General features: G+C 45.5%; 1 protein-coding gene across 1 annotated transcript in view; it reads left to right on the top strand.

Annotated features, from left to right (window-relative positions):
• Window positions 1–23,539, top strand: part of ADAMTS12 (ADAM metallopeptidase with thrombospondin type 1 motif 12) — a 258,808-nt gene that overhangs the window by 143,276 nt on the left and 91,993 nt on the right. The window contains exons 11-16 of the mRNA XM_069963559.1: window positions 74–217; window positions 3,656–3,800; window positions 4,534–4,626; window positions 8,788–8,933; window positions 14,906–15,075; window positions 20,077–20,210. Coding sequence (XP_069819660.1) covers window positions 74–217; window positions 3,656–3,800; window positions 4,534–4,626; window positions 8,788–8,933; window positions 14,906–15,075; window positions 20,077–20,210 — 832 coding nt within the window. The remainder of the gene's footprint in view (window positions 1–73; window positions 218–3,655; window positions 3,801–4,533; window positions 4,627–8,787; window positions 8,934–14,905; window positions 15,076–20,076; window positions 20,211–23,539) is intronic.

The raw sequence follows: 23,539 nt of genomic DNA on the forward strand, positions 1-23,539 counted from the left end.
GGTGACCATGGGATGAATGAGGCCTAAAGTTTTTGTTCAAAAAGTAATACATACTACTGTAATCTTCATGCAGCTTTGGAATCCAGCATGACGGACAAGGGAACGATTGTGAATCTACAGGAGGACAACCACACATAATGTCCCGACAGCTGCAGTACGACACCTCGCCGTTAACATGGTCGCCCTGCAGCAAAGAATATATCACACGGTTTTTAGAGTGAGTCCTTGTCCCTTGTTTATCCCATGAACCCGGTTTAGTTTTTTCTATACTACATGAATCCAGAGTTTGATGCTGATTCATTGCCTTATATCTTTACCCGGCACACAGAGACATAGAAACCCCACTTTTCTCCTTTACACTTAAAGTCCTCTTCAGGATCTGTGACCTGAGAGAGAAGCAAGCACATTTCGCGCACATAAGCAGGGCCGTCTTAACCATTGGGCATGGTAGGCGGCTGCCCGGGGGCCCATGCGTCCTAGGGGGCCCATGCGTCCTAGGGGGCCCCTGCCCTGTGTCATATTCCCTGGCCCTTTAACTGGGAGTGCTCCTGATCAGCGCTGGTACATAGGGGCTGTGCACAGCTCGCTCTTGTGGCCGGAAGCTGCATTCTGCTTCCGGTCACTAGAGGTCTCTCTCACCCCCTGCATTCCCGTGCGGAGCAGGAGAGTGACGTCACCAGCAGAGCCCTGAGAGGAAGGAGAAGCTGGAGGCCTGAAGCACAAAGCCTGAGTGAGTATGTGCTGATACCAGAGGGGGGAGGCTAGCTGGCAGGGAAGGTGTTAATCATGGGAGTGCTCTCTGCAGGGATGCAGACAGGGCCTTGGGTGAACTGGTAAACAGGGAAGGGGGGGGGGGGTTCGGGGTGTAACTCCTCTGAGTGTGTATATATCTCCATTCAGTGTATACAGCAGAGTATAATATACTTATACTCCTCCTGAGTGTATATATCTCTCCATTCAGTGTATACAGCAGTGTATTATATACTTATCCTCCTCCTGAGTGTGTATATATCTCCATTCAGTGTATACAGCAATGTATTATATACTTATCCTCCTCCTGAGTGTATATATATATCTCCATTCAGTGTATACAGCAGTGTATTATATACTTATCCTCCTCCTGAGTGTGTATATATATCTCCATTCAGTGTATACAGCAGTGTATTATATACTTATCCTCCTCCTGAGTGTGTGTATATATATATATATCTCCATTCAGTGTATACAGCAGTGTATTATATACTTATCCTCCTCCTGAGTGTGTATATATATCTCCATTCAGTGTATACAGCAGTGTATTATATACTTATCCTTCACCTATCACTCTGTTGTCTCCCTGTATGTATACTGTATAATACAATATACAGGGAAACAACACAGCTTATATATAGAAAAGGGCAAAACAACATGTCTCATATATACAGAGGGGCAACAACATGAATATTATATATGAACCATGTTGTTTTGCCCTTCTCTATATATGAACCATGTTGTTTCCCTGTATATTGTATTATACAGTGTACATACAGGGAAACAACATGGTTCTCATATATAATAGTCATGTTGTTGCCCCTCTGTATATATGAGACATGTTGTTTTGCCCTTCTCTATATATAAGCCGTGTTGTTTCCCTGTATACTGTATAATACAGTATACACAGACTCCCTGTATTATACAGTATACAGGGAGACAACATGGCGTATATGCAGAGGGACAGCAACATGTCTCATATATAGAGAGGGGCACCAATATATATTAATTAGGCTTTTACCCACCACCTGTATACCCCACATATACCTGTACCCCCCATATATATATATTTGTACAGATATATCACTATTATAGGCTATATAACCACCTACCTACTGCTCCACCCTTATACCTGTATCTATATGGTAGATAAATAGGTGGTAAGGTATATTGCCTGTAATAGTGATATACTGTATGTGTGCAACATATATGACAATCACTATTATAGGCAATATACAGTGGTGCCTTGGATTACGAGCATAATTCGTTCCAGGACCGTGCTTGTAATCCAAATCACTCTTAAACCAAAGCAAATTTTCCCATAAGAAATTATAGAAATGCAGACAATTGGTTCCACACCCAAAAAATAATGATTTATTATTCTGAATAACATGTAAAACAGATGAAACAAACATATTGTGATATTATAAGTTACTGTACAGTAATGGAGCGGATGGGAAACACAAGGGCTGATAGAGACTGCAGGGAGCATGAAGGAATGAGCAGGACAGATGGGGGCACATACATGCAGCACTCTCTGTCCGGGGAGAGAGGGGTTACAGCTATGGAGAGATTACCCCCACAGTCCTGTCCCCTGATGTAGGCCCCAGCCTGAAGTGGATCTGCTATGATTTGGCAGGTGAGGGAGACTTCCTGGGTCAGAGTACAGAGCTGTAGACCCCGCTATTCAGACCATGTCCCTCCTCCACCCGCCCTCCCACCCAATACAGGGAGCTCTTAAACCAAAACAATGCTCTTAAACCAAGTCACAGTTTTGAAAAACTGTGATCTCTTAAACCAAGTTACTCTTAAACCAAGGTACCACTGTACCTTACCAGATAAGAGGGGCGGCGGCAGCTAGGGAGGGGGGGGGGGGGGTAATTCGCACCTCTGCCCAGGGGCCCATAATGCTGTTAAGACGGCCCTGCACATAAGCATTCATGTCTTCATTGCACAGATACTGAAGCTGACAAAAACACTTTGTAAGAATGCATCAGTAAGGAGGACTGCGTCCATGAAGATTTGCAGATATTTTGGGCCTGCATACCCAGACACAGCTATTAGTATGCGTTTCCAGATTTTGATAGTCATAACGTAGCCATAGGATGGGCTTGGGTTATAATTTTGTCACTTGTATTTTGGGCCAGAATAGGTAAAAACAGCCATTCAATTTGAGAGTCTGTCATAATTATTCTTCCAGTCAATACAATTATTGGATGGAGATGTGGAAACCTTTGTTTTTTGTGGAGTGAGTTGTCTTTTTTATTGCTACCATTTTCCAGTATACTGTATGTCATTTTTGTATCAGTTGCGTTCTTTGAAAGTTGGAGGGAAAAGAAATATCAACCATACATATTTTTTATGGGTGCGGCATGGCTTAATAGGTGTCATGGCCATGTGATCACTATTTCTGTATCTGTATTATGCCTGTATTATAAGTAACATTGATAGGCATCCTGTTATGCCTATACTTTGGAATGGACTAATAGGTGTCCACCACTATGCAATACTAATATGATAGATTGCAGCAAGCTCTGCTACAGGGCCGTATACACACAGCAGATGTCAGGAAGGGATTAACAACACAGTATGCATTGAGCTCATGAGCTCCCTCTAGTGATGACTTCAGGTAACCCACATGTAATCTTTTGAATGTATGTCTATATAAGATATATAGAGCTCTGTATCAGTTAAACAAATAACTATTAAGAAATTATTCAGCAGAAAAGTTTGGACCTGGACCCAACACAATAATAACAAAGTGTAGACTCACATTACTTGAGCTTTCTGCGATATAACAGTGAAGAACTACTGTACCCTTAGGATTACCTATTGGTAGGGATTTCTTTTTTGCTGATCTTTACTTTTTTGGAGAACAGTATCTGTTTTTCTCTTTGCTCTGCAGTCGAGGCTGGGGATCCTGTCTGGATGATTTACCGGCAAAGAAAGATTTTAAGCTTCCATTAATTGCCCCTGGAGTCCTGTATGACGTCAATCACCAGTGCCAGCTACAGTACGGACCTAACGCCACCTTCTGTGAAATAGTGGATGTAAGTCTGTGCTCTTCTCCCTACTTTCTTATGCCAACAGGGGTGGTAAGGTCAAAGCTGAAGATGTACAGGGTTTAAAATCGGTGCAATTTTTGTTGCTATGATTTTTCAGATCTGGTTATTATTGTTCATCCCATTGATTATTATTGGTTATTATTGATCATCCCATAATAGATAGGCCCTAATGGCAAATCATTTAGCTCCAAATGGGTTGTCTTCTGCTGGACCATTGAGGTTCCTCAGAGGTTCCTCGTCTACACTGGTGAACCAGTCAGACCCGGTTCACTGTATACATAAATATTCACAGCACACTTTTACTTTCTCATTATCACATGTTATGAAGAATAATACAATCTAAGGCGATTAGGTTTGCTAAAAGGTTTAATTCTGATCACGGTCGTGTAACATACATCAAAGTGTTTATTTCATCAGATTAGCGGCTTTCCATACTATTATCTTAGCCATTAGAGACAGGCATGTAATCACAATAATGGAAACGTGTAGTCCCCAATATGCCGTGATAATGATTAACTAGTATTGATGCCGTCTGAGTGTTATGGCTGTCGCCTCCAATGCCAACAAGTTTGACACCCCCTACATTTACCTTATTAATATATACAGTATCTGCTTAGGAAGGTCTAAAATAGTTGCACATTTTCTAATCCTGGACAACCCCTTTAATGTTATAAGACAAGATACTCAGGACTCGTCTCCATCTTCCCTTTTTTTACAGAATGTTTGCCAGACTTTGTGGTGTTCAGTGAAGGATTCGTGCAGATCCAAGCTTGACGCTACAGCAGATGGGACCAGATGCGGTGACAATAAGGTACATAGAGTTACGTGCCCCTACGTGACCATACATGTTGTATGCATTGCTGTTTTAGCAATACTAAAAGCATCGCCCTGCTTACTCACTTCATAGAAACATAGAAGATTGTTGGCAGAGAAAGACCACTTGGTCCATCTAGTCCACCCTTTAAGTATTTCCCTTCTTATTGTTTTTTGGTATTATAAATTCTGTTATTATAGATTTACTAACCATATCTGCTGGAAGTTTGTGGCAAACATTGACTACTCTTTCAGTAAAGCAATATTGTCTTGTGTCACGTCTGACTGTGTCCCTTTCTGTTTCCATGTGACATACACTAATAGCATAGGGCACCATGGAAAGTGCATAGAGAGGCAGGGACTCTTTTTAAAGAAAGGAGTCCCTACTTCTTTGGAAGCATACTACATTGATAACATAGTGTGCTTTGGGTGTCAGCTGTAGTGAGCCAACTATGTAGTTTGCAGCGGCTACATATGTGCATGTTCTATACCCAAAAATCATGTTTCTTTGCACATTTTCTAAACACAGTTGGAAATACACATAAAACTGAAAAATGCAATTAAAGGGAACCAATCACCACAGACTAGCCCCTGCAGCTATACATACTGTGTATGTAAGCTGGTAGCACTGTTTGCACACATATAATACTCGCTATGACCGTTACACAAATCCCCCGAAAATGAACTTTATGCATCTCCAGTGCCGTATGTAAAATATGGTTAACTGGGCATGTGGGTGGTCCTCAGCGGTGAAGTAGTCACCACAGGCGCAAAAATCCTCTGTAATTACGCCTCTCTGGGCATAAATCTTCCAGTAGGCGCCAGCACAGGATTTTTCACACCAGTAATGACTGCCTTGCTGAGGACCACCCACATGCCTAAAGGGGTTGGCCACTTTATAGTAAAATAGTTCAGTATACAGTATTAGTAACTGTACTCACTGTATATACTGACAGCAGCTCATTGTGTACCTCATAGAACTAAATTCAGACTCCCCTCCTCCAGGCTGTGCTGTCCTATTCTGTGGTGAGTCTGTCCATAAGATGGCTGACATGGAGGAGCATGTGACCATGGCCAGCCCCCAGTGTCCACCACTGTACCTGTATTTGGCTATGGTGAAAAGTGGGGGACAGGGCATGGTCCCATGCTCCTTCATGTCAGCCATCTTATGGACAGACTCACCACAGAGTAGGGCAGCACAGCCTGGAGGAGAGGAGTCTGATTTTAGTTATATGCGGTACACAGGGAGCTGCTGTCAGTAAGTAATGTGAATAAACTTACTTATAGTACACACAAAACTATTTTACTGTAAAGTGCCCAACCCCTTTAAGTATATTTAACATATGGCATAGGCTATACATAAAGTTCATTTTCAGGAGATTTGTGTAACGGTCATAGCAAGTGCTTATATGTTTGCAAACAGTGCTACCAGTCCATTACACTGTATGAATAGCTTTATTGGTTAATTGGTAAAATGTAAAAAGTTATAAAAAGAAAAAAAACCTCCAAAAATTTTGTTAACTGCACATAAAATAAACATAATTTGGGGCTGTAAAATGCTCTGTGTGAACAAGGCCTATGAATAGGTTTATACTGTTATTGCATTGTGTGTTTACCTTTTAGGTTATGTTCACATATAGTATTTTGGTCAGTATTTGTAGCCAAAACCAGGAGCAGAACTAACAGAGAAAAGCTAACATATTAAGATCTTGACACGTACAGTATACCAGAAGGTTGTAGAAGTTTCCATCCCGCAGTGATCTGGTTATATAACAGATATGGGACAGCTCTACAGAAATCAATTTCTATAGGAAAAACCTTGGTAACAGCACATTGCATCTATGATAATGATACTGAAGGGAGACATAAGACATGATGGCAAATCGTTCCTCCCCATGGTGCTTTGTCTCCTCATACAGTATCTACGACATTGACACAGAGCCGGTGACATACAGTATTGACCTTTTCCTAATTGTGGCATAAATGAGGAGCCGAGATAAGGAGCCGGGGGATGGGCCTGGGTGACCACCACAAAACTTTACGGGTAGACGTATTAAGCCTTGTGCAGAAGAGCAGTGGGAAGTTACCCATAGTAACCATTCAGACTTCAGCGTTCATTTAAAAATAAAAGCTTGATTCTGATTGGTTGCTATAGGCAACTGCTCCGCTGCTTAAAAGGGTTGACCACTTTATAGTGAAATAGTTTAGTGTACACTATTAGTGAGTATAGTCACAGCCCTTACTGACAGCAGCTCCTCCAGGCTATGCTGCCCTACTCTGTGGTGAGTCTGTCCATAAGATGGCCAACATGCAGGAGCATGTGACCATGCCCCACCCCCCAGTGTCCACCATTTTGCCTGTATATGCCTATGGAGGACACTGGGGGGGCGGGGCATGGTCACATGCTCCTCCATACAGGCCATCTCATGGACAGACTCACCACAGAGCAGGGCAGCACAGCCTGGAAGAGAGGAGTCCGATTTTAGCTCTGAGGTACACAGGAAGCTGTTATATAACTTTGTAATATGGTTAAATACCCGGTCTGGCCCCCTTCCCCCACTTTCGGACCCCCGACCCCCCCGCCCGGAAGTTAAAGAATATATACATTACCTATTACGATCGTCACGGTCCTCTTCTCCCGGGCGGCATCTGGTGACGACGACGTCAGAGCCGGGGGGCGGTCCGGGTCTTCTTCCTCCTCGGCGTCTTCATAGAGAGTGAATGGGACGGAAAAGGCTGCTGGTGCACATGCGCACCAGCAGCCTTTTCATTGGCTGGAGCGCATCACATAGCTTCCAGCTTCGTCAGCCCTGATTGGCTGAGGTTGCTGGAAGCCATGTGATGCGCTCCAGCCAATGAAAAGGCTGCCGGTGCGCAAGCGCACTGGCAGCCTTTTCCATCCCCAGGACCCGGAAATCAGAGACATCGCTGGACGGTGGACGGCGGTGACGGTGAGGCGGACGGCGGGCGAATGGAGTGGCGATCGTCACCGGAGGGATGGTGAGTATGGTGTCTGTGTGTGTCTGTGTTTTTTTTTGGGGGGGGGGGGTCCCGCGGGAGTTGTCCTTTAAGGCTTCAAATATGTTATTATTAGGTCCAAAACCTTCAGCTGAATATTTACTAATACATCTTTTTAGCAGTCACAGCTCTGATTCTCTGATGCAGAACTCCAAATCGTCTGCATAGATATACAACAATCAAATAGTATGTTACTACAACCACCAATAGAATTTTTATTGATAAGTAGAATAGTACCAGTATAAATAACTCTGATCTCGGTCATTTAACCCCTCAGGTGACACAGAGAATAGCCACTACCGAATCTATGGTAAAGGCTACATTTAACTGGACCAACTGCAGTGCACCTTGGGGTCAATTAGTTGTCATGTTGGGGGCCTGCTTAAATGGGTAGTCTGGCATTTTTTTTTCTTTTAAATCAACTCTTGTCAGAAAGTTATATAGATTTGTAATGTACTTCTATTTAAAAAATAGAATATACCACTTCATGCAGGACATACAGCAGCCGATAAGTACTGGAACACTTGATATTTTCTTTTTTAAATAGAAGTAAAATACAAATCTGTATCACTTTTTAACACCAGTTTTTTTTTTTGCCTGAGTACTCCTTTAAGGAAACTGAGTTTCAAAACCCCAATCCAAACTGGATGGAGACAACAGTGGTGTTGTTTCTGGAAGAAAGCTGACATGTTTTCTAAGCCTGAATAACCCCTTTAATACGTACATGGCAGTGAAAAAAATCCTTAGTCTGCCTTTAAGGAACAGTGTGCAATATCTTTAGCATGTAGACAGTCTGAACTTACAGTTGCACGCCTCAGGCTTACTTAGTCTCTCTCCTTACAGACCTCTACTTCAGTGTTCTGTCCTTATCTAGCTACTAGAGACAGAATTCCCCTGGCAACAGACATTGGACAGCAGATTACAGAGAAGAGGCCAAGACGTTAGAGATATTTTTCTGGAGTAAGGAGTTATTTTTGATTAAAAAAAAAATGTGATTAGTAATTACATACTGTATCACATATAGGAAACAGAAAGATGTGCTCAGGACTTGTCATCACACTTGTGCATCTTTACACTCCTATGATACTATAGCATTGCTCATATTTGCACTGATAGTAATGATATAAATGTCATTTTCCAGTGGTGCATCAATGGTGCGTGTGTTACTGTAGGAAAACAGCCGGACACTGTGAACGGAGGCTGGGGGATGTGGACGTCCTGGTCGCACTGTACGAGAACTTGTGGAGCTGGGGTACAAAGCGCGGAGAGGAAATGTAATAACCCTGAGTGAGTATCACACCGATATTCACATGTGCAGGATTTTGTACCTTTCTCTTCTTCACATTTCAGTCCAGCAGAATAATGTGCCCTTGTACTGGTTGCAATGAATTACGTCCTTCTGTAGGCAGCAAATTTTTTTGTTCATTTTTTTAATCCTTGCATTTCATAAGACTTGCCATTTATTTTTCAAGGTAGTGGAGTTAGGCCATTTATGTAAGATGAGCTGGAATTTTCAATATCACTATTTTGAAGTACATGACTTGTTAACTCATATTTATATTATATTACATATAATTATATGTGGACACAATTGTTGGCAGTCTTTCTGCCGTGCACCGGGGTGTTGTGTGGTGGTGAAACAGAAAGGTGGTCTTGGGTACACCTTGACACTTGGAACCCACCCCGGACTGGTGACTTCTTGGAACCCACCCCGGACAGGTGACTTCTTGAGCAAACTTCAGTGCAATACAATACAAGGCTATGTTCACACTACGTAAAAGTACGGCCATTGTTGCTGATGGCAACAACGGCCGTACTTTTGGCGCGGTGGAGCAATGCCTTGGTTTCAATGGGATCCCGGCCGGAGCGTACACACATTGTATGCGCTCCGGCCGGGATCCCATACGCCGCTGCAAATAACTGACATGTCAGTTTTCTGCGGCTGGAATTCAGTGAATTGCGGCCGCAGAAAGACCTGTCAGTTCACACAGTGAAGCAAGTGGCTCTGGCCGCTTGCTTCACTGTGCGCTATGGGAGGCTCTGATGCAGGAGCGCGCTGATGCGCCCTCTTCAGAGCTCCGCGGCCGGAAAGATCATCCGGCCGGTACTTAAGTACCGGACGGGATGATCCGTGCAGAGACTGGCCGTTCCGTGACCCGGCTGGGGTCACGGAACGGCCGGTCTCTTACGTTGTGTGAACATAGCCCAAAAGTAGTAATGACTTCAAGAGCAGGTGCAGGTGACAGGAGGGAAGATTAGGAGAAGTAGTTGAGGTAGCTTAGAGTAGGTATAGGGACCATCTTGGGGGTCTTGTCCAAGTAGATCTATACTCTGACTAGATAGTTTAGTAGTAGTGTTGAAGAGTATGAAGAATACTCATACTCACATTTAGATTCTATCTGACCGCCTTCTGCCTACACAGTCTCGATGACCACCTTGTGAGGTAGCACGAGCCCCAGGCCTTTTCAACTGGGTTTCTCAGAAGAGCCATGCATAGTCATCAAGATACTTCAGCTTTCCGCTATTTGTCTTACTGGGGCTCGGTTCCTTGCTTTGCTAACTGTCCTGAGAATACTGGAGACTGGTCCCTGGCGTGGACAAGGTTTTCCTCAGAGGATGGTTACCCCTCCCAAAGGTTTGGCACTGCATATTAGAAGAGGCTACTTGCATAGAGGAAATCTGTTAAGTCTCTAGTACCTGACATGGGTTCTGGCATGGGCCAGGCCTGGCTTCACTGCAGCGGGAGCTATCTCTCTCTGGCTGTGTCTCTTATTCCACAAGCTACTAACTGAAGGAGAACTCCCACCAAGAACTAAGCACCCTTTTATTGGGGACAATAAGGCTTTACCTAATTGGCGGGGATAGGAGAGAGAAGAAGTGTAATAGGTAGAAAAGTTTGGGAAGCACCTGACCTGTAAATAAAACACAGGAAACAAAAGTTAACACATCAAATAAAGACTACAACAGATAGTTGTAGACACCTAATGGGGATATAGAAATAAGCACCTTAATCCCCTTAGTGCGATAACTGACAGAGGTACTTTACACAGATGGAATAAAGCTTAGTGGACTACCCGTACCAGGACTTTACATTACAGTAAATAAAGAAAACCCCTCAGTGGTCAACAAAATAACCTGAAAATGACAAAACTAATAATAAATTAAGATTCAAGACCCCCCCCCCCATGCCAAAAGTCGCCAAAACATACCCAAGCCCCCTCCATGTTATCAGTAGATACAGCGTTCTTTGGACACTTCATTTTTGTGTCTTTGAACAAAAAGCTTATATGGGTTACCGAAATGCTCCAATTCTGCCCTTTCTCCCCAAATCTTTGTTGCTTGACAATATGCATTTTGGCAAGTTCCAGTTATCACCTCTGGTTATTATATAATTTACTTTCAACAGTGATTTCCCCAGCAGTCGTCTTCCAAGTCCACAGCAATGGATGGTGCAATCTGACACCGATGGACCATGACCTTGGAGTTCAGTTGTTCTGGGTTTTTTGATTACCATTCATAGTATCCATCTCTTCAATTTGTCATCAGTTTTCCTCCTGCGCTGATGTCCATGAAGGTTGGCTACAGTCCCATAGATCCTAAACTACTGAATAATATGTGCAACTGTAGTAACAGGAACATCAAGCTGTTTGGAGATGGTCTTATAGCCTTTACTAGTGTTGAGCAGGTACTTAAAAGCTGGAGTGCTCGTTATTTGAGTTGAGTATTTTTCAATGCTTGAGAGCTCAATTTGAGTAATGAGGCCCATTGAAATTAATAGGAGACACAAGCATTTAACCAGGTGCCCCCTGCTTAGCAGAGTGCAGGGTCCCTGGTTAACCTATTTCTTTTTTTTTTGTTCTAATTTTTGTATGGTTAGTCCCTTGAAGGGATGTGTAAACGAAATATACATAATATAAATGAAAAAATGTAAAAGGTTTCTGCGAGATACATTAGAACTCCGGTGGTATGCAGTTTAGCCGTCAGTTGTTGAAGGTGTATGGCCAGTTGGCCAACCTTACCCAAGCATCCGAGCACCACAAGATGCTCAGTCGTGCACTATGCTAAACTGAGCATGCTCAATTAACACTAGCCTTTACCTTTAACATGGTCCCAATGGTCAACTTATTTTCAGTCTTGTCTATGAAACCATCATTGTGATACTTTATCGTGCTAAATCTGGTTATCCTCTGTACTGCATCGTATCTTACCATGAGGTCTCTATGTTAGTGACAGGTATTACTTATATGTAATTTTTATAGACTATATAAGCTACCCACCCGATGGTGTCCCACTCTGTTGTAACCTGATCCTCCTCCATCTTTAGGGCCAAAAAAGTGTACACAGATGGCAGGCCTGGAGCATCTTCATAAGGCCTTTGGCAGCCATGTCAACCCATTGCCCCATTAGTCGGCACCATCATTGTACTGTAAATGTGAAGTAATTTGCATTAAGGCCCAGACACCAATATCATGAGACATAAAGGAAATAAAGCTAAACATTAACAAATACTAATCCATGTCTGCATCCAAATCTGAAATTAAATTTGACACATTGGACCAAAAAAAAGATTCACTCTTCTCTAATTTAAACTTTTGTCCATTTTTCACACCAATTTTTTGTATCGTACATTAAAATGAACCAATTTTGCAATATATTCCCCAATATTGTTTCTTTAGTACCTCTGCTCACTTATGTGTCTCCATGGTAACAGATTACAAATAAACTCTGTGTAGTCTGATCTTACAGTCATACTTATTTCTTTCCTTTCTCCACTTTATACTAACATATTTTATTGAGTTATCAAGAAGTAAAAGGAGAGAGATGGAAGTAGAACTCAAGGATCAGACTACACAGAGTTAGTAGTCTGTTACCATGGAAACTCATTGTCTCTTCTCTTGTTTAAGATCTATAGACACAAATCAGTAATTTTTACCAAAAACCTATTACGACATTGCTTCCTTTCCTTTATGTTCGGTGCATTAAGATTTGGTTGTTGTCTCTCATGGCAAACAGCTTTATCACTGTGACGTACTTCTAGATGAAAAATCATTGTAATTTATAGGCTCCAAATGGTACTGTGACTACATATATAAGATTATCCTTTATTAGAAGAGAGATTTCCTGTGCTAGATGAACAGAAAAACAAGGTCATTGAGAATCGGTTTAGCTGAGAAATAAACAAAAGTAAAAATGTGCCTATATATGAGATATAATATGGGATAAAAGGATTAAAGCTATCCCTGCTCGTATCCAGCAAATACCTGTTATTTTAGTTATTATATACAATAACATTGGCTATTGTGAAGACCAATTTGTACCTGTGCAGCCCCTGTAGTCTTATGTACCTGTGCAGCTCCTGTAGTCTTATGTACCTGTGCGGCCCCTGTAGCCTTATGTACCTGTGCGGCCCCTGTAGCCTTATGTACCTGTGCAGCCCCTGTAGTCTTATGTACCTGTGCAGCCCCTGTAGTCTTATGTACCTGTGCGGCCCCTGTAGTCTTATGTACCTGTGCGGCCCCTGTAGACTTATGTACCTGTGCAGCCCCTGTAGTCTTATGTACCTGTGCAGCCCCTGTAGACTTATGTACCAGTGCGCCCCTGTAGTCTTATGTACCTGTGCGGCCCCTGTAGTCTTATGTACCTGTGCGGCCCCTGTAGACTTATGTACCTGTGCAGCCCCTGTAGTCTTATGTACCTGTGCAGCCCCTGTAGACTTATGTACCAGTGCGCCCCTGTAGTCTTATGTACCTGTGCGGCCCCTGTAGACTTATGTACCTGTGCGGCCCCTGTAGTCTTATGTACCTGGGCGGACAATGTAGACTTATGTATCTGTGTGGCCCCTGTAGTCTTATGTACCTGTCCGTCCCGTGTAGACTTATGTACCTGTGCGGCCCCTGTAGTCTCATGTACCTGTGCGGCCCCTGTAGACTTATGTGCCTGTGCGGCCCCTGTAGACTTATGTACCTGTGCGGCCCCTGTAGTCTTATGTACCTGTGCGGCCCGTGTAGACTTATGTACCTGTGCGGCCCCTGTAGTCTCATGTACCTGTGCGGCCCCTGTAGACTTATGTACCTGTGCGGCCCCTGTAGACTTATGTACCTGTGCGGCCCCTGTAGTCTTATGTACCTGTGCGGCCCCTGTAGACTTATGTACCTTTGAAGCCCCTGTAGACTTATGTACCTAAGGGGCGCCTGTAGTCTTATGTACCTGTGCGGCCCCTGTAGACTTGTGTACCTGTGCGGCCCCTGTAGTCTTATGTACCTGTGCGGCCCCTGTAGTCTTATGTACCTGTGCGGCCCCTGTAGACTTGTGTACCTGTGTGGCCCCTGTAGTCTTATGTATCTGTGTGGCCCCTGTAGTCTTATGTACCTGTACGGCCACTGTAGTCTTATGTACCTGTGTGGCCTCTGTAGTCTTATGTACCTGTACGGCCCCTGTAGTCTTATGTACCTGGGCGGACTGTGTAGACTTATGTATCTGTGTGGCCCCTGTAGTCTTATGTACCTGTGTGGCCCCTGTAGTCTTATGTACCTGTGCGGCCCCTGTAGACTTATGTACCTGTGCTGCCCCTGTAGTCTTATGTACCTGTGCAGCCCCTGTAGACTTATGTACCTCTGCGGCCCCTGTAGACTTGTGTACCTGTGTGGCCCCTGTAGTCTTATGTACCTGTGTGGCCCCTGCAGTCTTTTGTACCTGTGCGGCCCCTGTAGACTTTTGTACCTGTGTGGCCCCTGTAGTCTTATGTACCTCTGCGGCCCCTGTAGACTTATGTACCTCTGCGGCCCCTGTAGACTTATGTACCTCTGCGGCCCCTGTATCTTGTGTACCTGTGTGGCCCCTGTAGTCTTATGTACCTGTGCGCCCCCTGTAGTCTTATGTACCTGTGAAGCCCCTGTAGTCTTATGCACCTGTGCGGCCCCTGTAGTCTTATTTACCTGTGCGGCCCCTGTAGTCTTATGTACCTGTGTGGCCCCTGTAGTCTTATATACCTGTGTGGCCCCTGTAGACTTGTGTACCTGTGTGGCCCCTGTAGTCTTATGTACCTGTGCGGCCCCTGTAGACTTGTGTACCTGTGTGGCCCCTGTAGTCTTATGTACCTGTGCAGCCCCTGTAGTCTTATGTACCTGTGTGGCCCTGTTTTTCTAGGCCTGGATAACCCCTTTAAAGCAACCCCAGTTGTGATACACAAAGCATAAGGTGCGACATCTGAAATCAGACTAAAAATTCCACCCTATTAATCAATATTATTCTATTTTTAGGCCAAAGTTTGGCGGAAAATATTGTACCGGAGAGAGAAAACGCTACAGAATGTGCAAGACGAACGCGTGTCCTAAGAACCAGCCATCCTTCCGCCAGATGCAGTGCGCTGAGTTTGATACTGTGCTATATAAAAATGACCTACATACATGGTATCCCATATACAACATAGGTATGTATGACTCAGGTAAAACCACACTTAAAAAATCATTTTTAACTCTGTATTATCTATATTGGTTTTACTAAATATAGATATGGCCGAGGCAAGATTAACATTCCAGCTCATGGAGCTTAAGCTCTTGGTCCGCAACAGGTACATAAGACTACAGGGCCGCACAGGTACATAAGACTACAGGGGCCGCACAGGTACATAAGACTACAGGGCCGCACAGGTACATAAGACTACAGGGGCTGCACAGGTACATAAGACTACAGGGGGCGCACAGGTACATAAGACTACAGGGGCGCACAGGTACATAAGTCTACAGGGACCACACAGGTACATAAGTCTACAGGGACCACACAGGTACATAAGTCTACAGGGGTCGCACAGGTACATAAGACTACAGGGGCTGCACAGGTAGATAAGTCTACAGGGGCCACACAGGTACATAAGACTACAGGGGGCGCACAGGTACATAAGACTACAGGGGCGCACAGGTACATAAGTCTACAGGGACCACACAGGTACATGAGTCTACAGGGACCACACAGGTACATAAGTCTACAGGGACCACACAGGTACATAAGACTACAGGGGCTGCACAGGTACATAAGACTACAGGGGGCGCACAGGTACATAAGACTACAGGGGCGCACAGGTACATAAGTCTACAGGGACCACACAGGTACATAAGTCTACAGGGGCTGCACAGGTACATAAGACTACAGGGGCGCACAGGTACATAAGTCTACAGGGACCACACAGGTACATAAGTCTACAGGGACCACACAGGTACATAAGACTACAGGGGCTGCACAGGTACATAAGACTACAGGGGGCGCACAGGTACATAAGACTACAGGGGCCGCACAGGTACATAAGACTACAGGGGCCGCACAGGTACATAAGACTACAGGGGCCGCACAGGTACATAAGTCTACAGGGGCGCACAGGTACATAAGACTACAGGGGCGCACAGGTACATAAGACTACAGGGGCCGCACAGGTACATAAGACTACAGGGGCCGCACAGGTACATAAGACTACAGGGGCCGCACAGGTACATAAGACTACAGGGGCGCACAGGTACATAAGACTACAGGGGCGCACAGGTACATAAGACTACAGGGGCCACACAGGTACATAAGTCTACAGGGGCCACACAGGTACATAAGACTACAGGGGCTGCACAGGTACATAAGAATACAGGGGCTGCACAGGTACATAAGACTACAGGGGCGCACAGGTACATAAGACTACAGGGCCGCACAGGTACATAAGACTACAGGGGCGCACAGGTACATAAGACTACAGGGGCGCACAGGTACATAAGACTACAGGGGCGCACAGGTACATAAGACTACAGGGGCCGCACAGGTACATAAGACTACAGGGGCTGCACAGGTACACAAGTCTACAGGGGCCACACAGGTACATAAGACTACAGGGCCGCACAGGTACATAAGACTACAGGGCCGCACAGGTACATAAGACTACGAGCCGCACAGGTACATAAGTCTACAGGGACCACACAGGTACATAAGACTACAGGGGCTGCACAGGTACACAAGTCTACAGGGGCCTAACTTCCTGCTAATTCTGCATATCTAGACCATAGATGGGGGAAGTACTCATGCCAGCCATTTGCATCTGGGGCCCATGAACCTTCTCTATGCCTCTGTCTGTACCTGTCACTTTCTAGAGACTTCCTTATTTCCCTGCTCCCTATCCTCTTCTTTCCAGTGTTGAACATTACAGCTTTTACCAGTCTCTGTAACACCGAGGTCTCAGACACAGGTTGGTCCTTCTGTATCATGTTAAGGGTCCTGCCGTAGCAGGGTCCAATGGCCAGCACCCTCCTGCAGGGTAATGGCTGCTGATCATGCGGCTCATGCTGCACTGTACAGCATAGGCCCAACCAGCAAATAAATGTGTCTCCTCATCTCATCCTCTGCAGTGATCTACATCACCCATGTCCCCTCAGTGGTGGCATGCTAGCACCATGGCTGCCCACATACTCAATGATGTCAATATCTCCCATCTTGTATGCTATTCCCAGGAGCGGTGAGGGAGCAGCAGCAGTGTCTGTGACCGGGATGCAGCTCTACTGTATGTACAACATGGCCGACAGTGGGAGCAACTTCCTGTTACCAAACCTGCAGCCCAAACTACTCGACTTTCAAGGGAAAAATGAGCAAAAGGTCTATAAAGTTCACGAGAAATTCAAGAGTATTTCAATGTCAATTCTATGAAGACAATTTGGCGACAGATACTTTAAGGGATTCAAAATTTCCTTTTATAGTCCTAAATATTGGAGTCAAGTGCCCATGAGACACATGTAACTACTGTCTGCCTCCTCTGTTACCCTCTAATGTAATTCACAACCCTACCCGCCGGAGCCATTGCATGCGCTGTCACTAAACAATATTCCTAATTGACACCGGGCTATAATGCGGTTACACGGCTGGTGACAGGATGAGGCTTCCTAATCTCTAGACATGGGCGGACGGGTGAAGGAAAATATGAGGCGTTTGTGGCAAAATGTAAATTTTACATTGTGCAGAACTTTGTAATCTGACCTTTATTTTTAATTATGAAGATGAGTTTTTATCATTGTGCGGCTCATTTCTCCCGGTGTGTCTGCAATGATGATATACTGTATTAATATCAGGATCACCTCTGGAGAATCTGTCAGGAAATATTAAGAAAATTAACATTCTGTATACTGTGTAGCATAGGGTTGAGGAGTATTTGACATTCACAGTGGCATCTATGATAGTTGTAGACTCAGCTACATTATACCGTGCTTGTGTACTCTCTAACATTGGAGAGCTCCTTGTCTCCCTTGCCCGCTTGTACAGTGGAGATCCACTGCCATTACTTTTGGGACAGACTAAAAGGCTTCAGTTGATCCGAGCATGTGTAACCATCTTATGCTGGGTTTACACGGAGCGATAATTCGTCCAATCGTATGATTAACGATTTTTCTTTTATAACGATCAGCGTTTAGATGGAACGATATATCGTACAGAAAATTCGTTTTCCGATCGTTTTGCGATCGCTTAAGCCTAGGTAAAATCAGTGAACGACTGTTTACACGGAACGATCGGCGAATTTTTTGCGAACGACGATTTAAGAACAAGTTAAAAGATCAAAATGAACGATTTGTCGCTTGTCGCTCGATGGTTCGCTGCGTTTACACGTCCGAATATCGTTCGAATTCGATCGTTATCGTGCAAATTCACACGATAATCGTTCAGTGTAAACCCAGCATAAGTGAACACCATAAGGTGGTCATGACCAAGGGCTACAGGTTATTAAACAAATCAGGCACATAGAGGATTTTTAATCTCAAAAACAGATTGGGTAGTACAAACCCCAGGCCTTCAGTACTGGGTGAAGCAAACTTCCCGAGACCTCCCAGGAGAGACGTACGTAGTCAGTAAGATACTTTAGCTTGCTGCTCTTTGTCTTTCTGGGGATCAGTTCCTTGCTGTGGTAACTGTCCTGAGAATACTGGAGAAGGATTCCTGGCATGGACAAGGTGTACCCTAGAGGACAGTTACCCCTTCTGAGGGTTAAGCACTGCATACTTGTACAAGTTTCTCATACGAACAATCTCTGTTTAAGTCTCTAGCCCCTGAAAAGAGCTCTGGCCTGGGCCAGGCCCAGCTTTACTGCGCCTTTAACTCTCTCTATTGTGTGACTCTTTCTCTCTATACACTGACAAAAGACCTCCCACCAGGATACGGAAGAAGTGTAGTTGGCTGAGAGCCGTGTGTGGCACCTGCACCTGTGATTGGTCAGAACAGTAAACAAACAAGTGTACAGTTAACCCATTCCATTCAGCTGTGCTTATACAGACAGTGTAAAGGAAAAGTGTGACATCTAGTGGGGAAATACACAAACAGCACCTTAATCCTCTTTGTGCGATACGTGACAGAGGTATTTTATCCAGGTGGCATAAAACGTAGTGGTACCACACGTATCAGACACTACACTTATACATTTGAAATACAGTGGTACCTTGGTTTAAGAGTAACTTGGTTTAAGAGCGTTTTGGTTTAAGAGCTCACAGTTTTCCAAAATTGTGACTTGGTTTAAGAGCATCGCTTTGGTTTAAGAGCTCCCTGTTCTGGGTGGGAGCGTGAGTTAGGGAGGGGCATGGTCTGTATAACAGGGTCTACAGCACTGTACTCTGACCCAGGAAGTCTCCCTCACCTTCCAAATAATAGCAGATCCACTTCAGGCTGGGGCTTGCATCCGGGGACAGGACTGTGAAGGTAATCTCTTCATAGCTGTAACCCCTGTCTCCTCGGACAGAGAGAGCTGATATACTGTGCCCACATATTGCCATGCTGAACAAACACCCCTTCCCCATTGCTGTCATGTGACCTCTGACAGCTTTCCTGCTTCTCTATTCTAGCCTGTTGTACTACGCTACTGCATTATGGGGATCTGCAGTTCCACTCTGTATCTACAAACTGCTGCTGTGTTATCAGGTTTATGCCCTTACTATACATTATACATCACATGCTGATTGTTATACTATACAGTTGTATGTTTTACATGTTATTCAGAATAATAAATCATTATTTTTGGGGTGTGGAACCAATTATCTGCATTTCAATGATTTCTTATGGGAAAATGTGCTTTGGTTTAAGAGTGGATTTGGATTACAAGCACAGTCCCAGAACCAATTATGCTCGTAATCCAAGGCACCACTGTATGTTTAATTTCACTTAATGCATCAGTTTAGACCTTTAACATGACAGCAGAAGTACAGCAGAAAAACGGCAGAAGTGCAGTCCTCCTAAGACGAATTCACACTAACTTCTGTAATTGACCTACAGTACATCAGCGATTTTCAGCCTGTGACTGTGCAGCATGCGGCTTCCGAGCATGCTGGGAGTTGTAGTTTCACAATAGCTGCCTCACTATCACTATTGAATGTGCAGATAGGTATACACTTTGGTTCATACAATTATACTGTCTCCCTTCTGCCCACAGCTAATCCCTGTGAACTTCATTGCCGAAACGCAGAAGCCAATTTAGTTGACAAGCTGCTTGACGCGGTCATTGACGGAACTCCGTGCTTCGAGGGGAACGAGAGTAAAGACGTCTGCATTAATGGCATGTGTAAGGTATTTGGTATGTTTCACTTACTTCAGTGTCATTCTATTTTATGATGGATGATGTGATGCACACTGCAGCCATATAAGAGTCTGTGTATAGGTACTAGGGATGGTCCGAACCTGGTTCGGGTCGGGTTCGTACAAACCCGAACCCTCGGAAATGATTCCCACTGTCTGCCCTCTCCGTGGAGAGGGTGGATACAGCGGGAGGACCGCCTGGAAAACTGGGATACAGCTATAACCATAGGCTGTATCCCAGTTTTCCAGGACGTCCTCCCGCTGTTTCCACCCGCTGCACGGAGCGGGCAGACAGCGGGAATCTGATCTGGGCGGGGCTTCACAGTCGAACAGCCACTTAGCCATGCCCACAACGCCACCAATAGTCCCGCCCCTTCGTGAGGTCATTGGCGCAGAGGTCCCGCACCTTGATGGCCATTGGAACAGGCCAGCCTAAAGGTCTAGGCCTCACCCCCTCTAGGCTGGCCTGTTTCAATGGCTGTCGAGGGGCGGGGCCTATACGCCGATGATGCTGCAAGGGGTGGGGAAAACAGTGGTGTTGTGGGCGGGGCTAAGTGGCGCTTCGACCATGAAGCCCCGTTCAGATAGCACAATCCACAGATGATAAAAGATCTCTTTTTACTGGAACAAGCACCATGATGTATAAAATAAGGTATGAACACTGCTAAATTTACTCCTTACATCTATGAAGAGAAGTTATAATGCAAAAAGGGGGGGACAGTGTCACTTTAAAGATACAAAAAGACAGAAAAATACAACAGCTCACCGCAATGGCAAGATACAGACCCACTACAAACATAAAAATAGTTAAAAGCAGCCCCCCTCCCCCAACTACTAAAAAAAATTCTCACAAAAACAATGAGGCTCTTGGTTACCATTTGAAAAACCACTCTAAACCACTCCACCATGATAAGGTGGCCTCATGCTCGGGGCAGACCCTACACTGAACTATGGCCTCTCTATGGCGTATAATACGTCTATGTTCTGGCCATGCAAGATCCATCTTATACCAGCAAAAGCAATTACACCACCCGGGTGGGATGGGTGGCGTGCACGACCGAGTAGAGGCAGCCACTCCCCCCATCTGCAACACAAAAAAAACACAAAAACACTGTGCAAAAACACAGAAAAATGCAACAGCTTACCACAATGGCAAGATACAGACCCACTACAGACATGCCCAGAGCATAGGCATATTGCATGCCATGGAGAGGCCATAGTACAGTGTAGGGTCCGCCCCAAGCATGAGGCCACCTTATTGTCGTGGGGTGGTTTACACTGTTTGCAAATGGTAACCAAGAGCCTCATAATTTTTGTGGAAGGTTTTTTTTTTTGGCAGTTGGGGGGGGGGGAGGGGCTGCTTTTAACTATTTTCATGTCTGTAGTGGGTCTGTATCTTGCCATTGCAGTGAGATGTTGCCCTTTTCTGTGTTTTTTTGTGTTTGCAATTTCCGCCATAGCAATGTGCTCCTGCCTAGTGTGGATGGTGTTGTAAGAGAGCTGACCAAATTTGTCTTTTTTTCTGTGTCACTTTAAAGATGCTGGAAATCTCTTAGATGTTCTGAAAGAAAAAAACATTCAGCTGAAATGAGCATGTGTGACCACCTTAGTAGATGCCATAAGGTGGTCATGGCCAAGAGGTACAGGTTATTAAACAAATCAGACACATAGGGGATTATATATTGCTTGGGTTGCTAAAAAAAAAGAAATAAAGGACTCAACTAACACACTCCCCTGGTGTCCTCTTGTGAACAATCTGACTGCTAGTTCCAAGATGCACTCTTCTTAGCAGTGACAGCACGGTGAGCTAAATACTGAGGAGGGACAGAGCTGCAGCCAGTAAATGTGTAGCCTCCCAGTACTGGGGTTACTACGTTTTTACTGCCTGTCAGAATGTAACTCTCTTAGGTGTCACACCAAGTGCTGGTAACTGTATTTTCCACTTCAGCCACTAGGTGTCTCACTCTCCCCAATACACAGCTGCAGTGTGTGTAAAGGCTTTAACTGTGTTATGTTGTTCAACCAATCACAGGTATTTACACTCTGTACGCCACTTGCTCTCTCACCTTGACTTCCTGTCACACCACCCTATATAGCAGGGGTCCTCAACTGGCGGACCGCGGTCCGAACCCGGACCGCGGAGGCCAGCTGTCCGGACCCCTGGTCAGACCTCCTAACCTCCCCGGATCCGGTCCGTCCCGCTCCCCACCGCACTGCCTCCCGCCCCATAGGCGTACTGTCCTTAGATGTCAGTACGCCTGTGGGGCTGGGGGCAGTGTCGGTCCGGCCCCCGGCTGATACGCGCTCTGTAGGGATGTCCCGGGGATTCCCCAGCAGAGCGCGCACCACAGACCTCAGTGTACGCTGCCGACCTGTCCTTCCCGGAAGTGCAGGCCGGCGGCGTACGCTGAGGTCACTGATGCGCGCTCTGCTGGGGAATCCCCGGGACATCCCTACAGAGCGCGTATCAGCCGGGGGCCGGACCGACGGGAAGAGACAAAGACAGCCGCAGCGGGGAACGAGGTGCTAGGTGAGTTGTTTTTGTTATTTTTTTTTTCTGTCTGGGGGGCATCTACAAGGGGAGAGCGCACAGGTGGACTATATACTACAGGGGGGACCTCACAGGGGGCTATATACTACTGAGGGGGCTATATACTACTGGGGGGAGCGCACAGGGGGCTATATACTACAGGGGGGACCTCACAGGGGGCTATATACTACTGAGGGGGCTATATACTACAGGGGGGAGCGCACAGGGGGCTATATACTACAGGGGGGACCATACAGGGGGCTATATACTACTGAGGGGGCTATATACTACTGGGGGGAGCGCACAGGGGGCTATATACTACAGGGGGGACCTCACAGGGGGCTATATACTACTGAGGGGGCTATATACTACTGGGGGGAGCGCACAGGGGGCTATATACTACAGGGGGGACCTCACAGGGGGCTATATACTACAGGGGGAAAGCACAAGGGGGGCTATATACTACTGGGGGGGACCTCACAGGGGGCTAATTACTACTGGGGGGAGAGCACAGGGGCGCTATATACTACTGGGGGGAGCTCACAGGGGGCTATATACTACAGGGGGACAGCGCACGGGGGGGCTATATACTACAGGGGGAGCTCACAGGGGGCTATATACTACAGGGGGGAGCTCACAGGGAGGCTATATACTACTTGGGGGGAGCTCACGGGGGCTATATACTACTGGGGGGAGCTCACGGGGCTATATACTACAGGGGGAGAGCACAGGGGGGCTATATACTACTGGGGGGAGCTCACAGGGGGCTATATACTACTGGGGGACAGTG

This window comes from Dendropsophus ebraccatus, chromosome 3 (genome assembly GCF_027789765.1).
Source record: "Dendropsophus ebraccatus isolate aDenEbr1 chromosome 3, aDenEbr1.pat, whole genome shotgun sequence".
Taxonomy (NCBI): Eukaryota; Metazoa; Chordata; class Amphibia; order Anura; family Hylidae; genus Dendropsophus; species Dendropsophus ebraccatus.